At 53.4% G+C, this 5,920-nt stretch overlaps 1 protein-coding gene across 1 annotated transcript; it reads left to right on the top strand.

Annotated features, from left to right (window-relative positions):
* The first annotated feature begins 386 nt into the window (after positions 1-386).
* Positions 387-2,475, top strand: LOC122391071 (transcription factor sox-3-like). The gene has a single exon (XM_043384635.1). It carries the CDS (start codon positions 537-539, stop codon positions 1,416-1,418), a length of 882 nt encoding a protein of 293 aa, XP_043240570.1. The 5' UTR covers positions 387-536; the 3' UTR covers positions 1,419-2,475.
* Positions 2,476-5,920: the final 3,445 nt, after the last annotated feature.

Here is a 5,920-nt window from a genome sequence, read left to right as displayed (position 1 = left end):
AGCCACTCTCACACATAATGATTTCTCGCACAAAAATCGTCAAATCAGCCGCAGCCACCGGTCCGACCGTGACAAAGGCCCCGCGTCTCATTACCGTCACTGTTTGTGTGTCACCTGTCTGCCGGCGGTGGGCGGCGGCAGAGTGTCGAGCCCGACTGGCCGGCCGGCCACCGCTGCCATTTTCCTCGCCTTATCTCCGCTCGGCATCGCTCCGACAGCAGCACAATGCCGAGGTCAGCTCCGGAGTTAATCACCTTGAAACAATGACAGCCAATGATTCGGTGGGGCGTGCTGACGGCGCCGAGCGGCGCGCTGATTGGCGGAGACGCCGCCAGGCCCCGCCCCCGGTCCGCGCCGGCCGGCCGCCGGCCGCCACCGCCAGTCGGCAGCGTCATTCGAACTGTGGCGGCGTGAGGGGTGCGGTCGGCCGTTCGCTCCGTGTCTGACGCCAGTGACTGCCGTGCCGAGCACCGCCGTGACAGGGACGTGACGCCTGTGGAGCCGTGTGACCCAGGTGAGGACTCGCTGAAAGGATCATGTCGAAGAAGAATGAAGAGCACATCAAGCGTCCCATGAACGCGTTCATGGTCTGGTCGCGCATGCAGCGACGCAAGATCGCGCAGGATAACCCCAAGATGCACAACTCTGAGATCTCGAAGCGTCTCGGATCTGAATGGAAGCTGCTGACTGAAACCGAGAAGCGGCCGTTCATTGACGAGGCGAAGCGTCTGCGCGCGCAGCACATGGTCGACCACCCGGACTACAAGTACCGACCGCGCCGCAAACCCAAAACTCTGCAGAAGAACGGCTACGGCTTCCCGCTGCCGTACTTCCACGGCAACCCGATCGATCCGCTTAACCCGCTGCACCAGACGTTCATCTCCGCTCCGCCGGGGGTCAGCCCCTTCGACATGGCCGACAAGTCGCGCGGCCTGTTCCCCTCCTCGGTGCCAGCACATCCGTTCTACAACTCCTTCCAGGGCCTGGCCGGCTTCGACTCCAACCAGATGGGTAAGCTCGGTGAGACCATGTCGGCCGCCTACTCGTCTCAGATGTCCAAGCTCGCCTCGGAGCAGATGTCGGCGTACAGCGCCATGCAGGCCAAGGTGTCCTCGGCCTCGCCGACTGAGGTGGCCACCTACTCGGCAGCGCCCCGCGGCTTCCCGGAGACCTACAAACCGAGCGCGGCCGACTCCCAGCCGCCGAGCTTCTCCAGCTTCTACAGTCAGCTGTACGGCAAGCCCACCATGCCGGCGTCGACGGTGGGTCTTTTGTCGACGAGTGCCGCTCCACCGTCGACGCCGGTGACGACGACAGTGGCCGGTGGCCTGGCGGGCGGCGCGCTGCCCTCCCAGCTGTACCCCGGCTACCCGGCCAACGTCGACCACCTCCGCAGGCCAGTCTCGGTGATATTCTAGACGGCGGGATGGGCGGAGGGACAAACTGGTAGACAGCAGCGAGGCGGGTAGGTGCGGACGGCAGCGCGACACACGGCTTTGGGAGACCGGCGAAGTGGCCAGGCTCGTCACCCGGAGACACTAGAAGCCGGTCGTTGACGGTTGATCTGCGTGGGCGCGATCACTCCGCTCAGGTGCTGCCGTGCGCTCCTGTAGCGCAGCAGCTGCCAGAGCTGACAGCCGACATCGGTGGCGGGTCGCGGTTATCTGCCGCCCGACAATGCCGACTGTTGCAGGCCGACCGGTGCGTGATTCCATCGGCGCCCGGCCGCGCCGCAGCCCGCCCGTGCCGCCTGTCCCGCTGTTCGGTTGCAATGTCCGGTCGCGCTGTTCAGTCGCATTGTTCCGCCGCTGTGTCCTGCAGCCGTCGCACATCGTGTCGGGATGTCGCCCGCCGGGACCGCTTACCGCTCCTATGGGTACCGAGCGGTACGCAGAGCGGCAGGATCGCGCGCGACGCATCGCGCATTGTGCAATGTAGCGTGTACCGAGCGATGATGTTGTCTTGTTCTTCAGTATCTGTGGTATACCGCTCGTCCGCTGCGGCGCATCATACCTGACATCAGTATTCCGCTCCGTCTGGTGCCGCCGGGGTAATTGGTATTTAAGACCCACAACGAGTGGGCGATTATGATTAACCGGTCGGCGCTAACCCGTTTAAGCTCTAGTCATTGTGTCGGGCCGCGGAGTATCGGCCAAATTACAGCCCCGTGGGCCGGCGGAGGACCGGTTCCGTCACCTGGGCCCACCTGAGATGGCCCCGTGCTGGTACTTACCTGTACAGACGTGTAAATAATAGTGCCGGTGTCTGAACGTGTTAACTAATGAACTATAAGCTGTCCGCGAGGCTGGCCCATGTCAGGCGAAGCTGGCTCTCTCGCCCGGGTGTTCAGAGAACCCCGTGAGAGGGGTGCTGGACGTCGCTGGAAGCGCCGCAGCGCGAGCCCACTAACTATACCGTTTACGTTACATGGCTGAATAGTGAGCATTGTTTGTGAGAATAAATGTGCCCCCGTGATGGGTCGTGTTTGGTCATAGTGAGCGGAGGGCGGCGAGAAGCGAGTGGCAGGGTCCGATCCTGGTCAGATGGATTCGATAGGACGGGCGCACCGAACTGGGGACGCCGACGGTGCGAATCCTGAAAAATGTTTCTGCGATAATCGCGGTCAATCAGAAGGTCAGAAAATCACCCAGACAGCTTTGAAGAGCAGTCATACAGGTTCGATGTTTTTGTCGAGTGTTTTCAATTAGATAACTTAGCGAGGCTTTGAAGATGAAATGAATGTCGCAAAAAATGGATGGAACCGTTTTGACAACCCTTACAAACATGAGACACACTTAGCCGGAATATGAAAAGAGGGCGACTTAAATCATTTAGGCTATACAGAAGTCGGATGAGTTATTTCAGACGGTCTACACTGGCGTTCAATAAGTGCCTTGTATCTTTCAATGCCTTCCATCCTTGTTCAACCTGGCACGCCGAATATAAGTAAAGTGTTATCCATCAGCAGTAAATATGAACTCAGTCAGCTCGATAAATTATGGAAGCAGGTGAGTGGAAGAACGCCAATTGAGAACCAGCCTACTTCTTCGATCATTGACGAAGAAAACAAACGCGGCCTACCCTTTTCCTCCCATAAATGCATGCTTGTAGCTCATTTACCTAGCATGAGTGGATACCGTATAAGTGCAAATGTTGACAAATTTGTTACCGACATGAAACCCTGAAATATGAGATGCAAATGCAAATCAAAATAATTGCAACATAAATGAAGTTGCAGCCTGCAAAACATACCATTTCAATTGTGCATATGTTTATGCTTGCATGACAACGAAGGGAAGAGCATGGCACGGCTCTTCATACCAATAGCCTGAATCCAGAATCCATGGGACATGGTGATGAAATACCTAATATTTAGCCATTCATTAGCCATTAGGTGCATATATAGTACAATCATAATGGACTTGCGTTTGTTATTACAATGTCGATATTTCCAATCATGTTTATTTACCATAAGTCTGGAGAGTGATGACAGTCAATGATTTTACTTAGATTCAAGGTTTTTCAATTATAAGATCAACATTTTTGCTCTTGTAATTGCCCAGAGACAAATGTACCAATCAGAAAATGGGTACGGGCAAAAATTAGGTGAAGGTGAACAAAGCAAGCATGATGGGCTCATGAATGTTTTTTTTAATCCATCCGTTTCTACCCAAAACCTTTTGAATTATATGTCTCATGCCCTCAATTTACATGGCCTACAAATTCTGGCAAATGAGTGAATGATGAGGTATATAGGTAGCAAATGATGATGCGGCACACTCATTTAAGCCAGCAGGGAAAGCAAACCAGATAAATAGAACCATGACATCGCTTGAAAGGTACGGATGGCACGGTTCATCTACACGTAGAAATTACCACCCATAAAAGATGCTGAGATCTGGAAAAAAATCATCCTTTATTTTCCGAGGCCATTTGGACTGCACAATTACTGTGCGTCTTGCTGTTCCATCCTGACAGCAGAGTTCGCAAGTGATTTTGACAAAGAAGCGAAAATGACGAAAAAAGAAAGGTATAAGGAAATATTCAGCCGAACAATCCACATCTTTGTTTACATGGACTATAAGTCACATAACTGAGGAGCCTGAGACTTTCCATTGTATGTAAGTATTCCATTGTATTACTGGAAACACGGCCTGCTCTATTTGGGACTGTCAAAAGCCCAAGATACTTTTTATGGTGTGCTGCTGTTCCACAGGGTCTGACATCCATATTTTAGATTACGATTATGTTTTTGCTACATTTGCATTCACGAAAGAACCAAATAGAGTTGGCGAACGTATTCTGATGTTAACGTAATAAACAACACAGGATGCGTTTATGTAGTCCAGTAATGCACATTTTTTTTGTAATGCTCTGAGCCACTTCCATCATTTCTAAATAGTCAGGACTTTCAAAACCGCGTTCCCTTATTTAGATGAGCACACTTGCGTGTCATCTCTCTCACACTTCTGCCACATTCTCCACAGATCGCGCAGAGAGACGATTTCTCCAGCACCGTTTCGATTGTGATCCCATTTCTCCTGTCGGCCCGGCGTGTCGCTGTTACGACACCGACGCCCCGTCCGAAAACGGAGCGACCACTCGGCGCCACAGTTCGGGCCCGGATTTCCACCGTCTCACCAGAGCAGGGCCGTGTGAATCACACACAGAACACATTCATGTACGATTTGAGATTTCAGTGTCAGCGCTGGACGCTCGTACGATCTCCGCCCGTAGCTCGGTCCGGTCGGACTACCACATCAGTTTGTCAATGGCCGACGGTCAGAGACGCTCGATTTAGGGAGCGGAACAGACTGTGACTAAGGTGGTGTGGGTGGGAAATGTATAGCGGCAGAAATGGCCGACAACTGGTCAGGGCGCTGCAGAAGTTCGGCAGTAGTCGGCAGGACGAGAAGACTGGGCTGCTGGGAGACTTGTCGAGACAATGGTGAAGGAGTGATGTGATGCTTGGGAACTGGGAAGACGTGGAAAGGCGTTTCAGACTAATCTAATAAACTTCAAGTTCTCAGTTTACACTGGCCTCGTGTTCCAGCCACTCTCACACACTTAGAAGCTACATAACTAGAACCTCATTGAAGTCTCTGCCATCCCTATCTAACAACGGAGAGACCAACTGCACCTTCTTCGACCCAAAACGCCCTCCGAGGCGTGCTTCGACCGGCCGACGACACCGCGTCGACCTCCCACCAGCTGACAAACGACCCGACCGACACACATGGCCCTCCCGTCGGCACCGGCACCCCGCCGGGGTCAGGTCGACGCGCACGACTCGCAGATGCAAATGGGATGGCGGGCCGGGGCTGCGCACTGGCCGAGAGTCGTGTGCGTCTCCGAGTCTCTCTCGCCTCTCCTCCCCTCCCTCTCTCTCTCTCTCTCTCTCTCTCTCTCTCTCTCTCTCTCTCTCTCTCTCTCTCTCTCTCTCTCTCTCTCTCTCTCTCTCTCTCTCTCTCTCTCTCTCTCTCTCTCTGTCGCCATTTTTCTTCATTCTTCATTTCGCTCGTTTTCCTTTTTTCCGTTTTTTTTCTATCCACCGCTGTGCTCGTGTGTGTAAGTAGCCAGAAGGTATGCATATTGAAATTTACACGCACTACAGTGTCTGTGTGGTGCTAGAAGTGAACGAAGATTAATGCTTATCGTCCATCAAATGCCCTCTTTGACTCTTTCTCAAGCTTTCAAAAAATTGACGCACAAAAGAGAATGGAGTCATGTCAAGGATCATGACAAAACATTCACATTTGGCCAGCAGTGGTTCACACGTATTACATCAATCTCTGTATTCATTCCCATTGGCCGACAATATGGCATTATTCTTCCCATTCGTTCCCGGCGCGGCCGTGTGGCTCCTTTGCCAGGTCGCCACAAAGCCGGTGCTGGCAGGGGTATACACCGGGCCTCACGC

This window comes from Amphibalanus amphitrite, unplaced genomic scaffold, assembly GCF_019059575.1.
Source record: "Amphibalanus amphitrite isolate SeventyFive unplaced genomic scaffold, NRLGWU_Aamphi_draft 000420F_arrow, whole genome shotgun sequence".
NCBI classification, from domain to species: domain Eukaryota; kingdom Metazoa; phylum Arthropoda; class Thecostraca; order Balanomorpha; family Balanidae; genus Amphibalanus; species Amphibalanus amphitrite.
The sequence above is the reverse complement of the archived record's forward strand: the minus strand, read 5'-3'. Positions and strand labels throughout refer to the sequence as shown.

Bases quoted from the DNA above. Each gene is read 5' to 3' on its own strand.
- LOC122391071 (XM_043384635.1), top strand. From the start codon at position 537: ATGTCGAAGAAGAATGAAGAGCACATCAAGCGTCCCATGAACGCGTTC.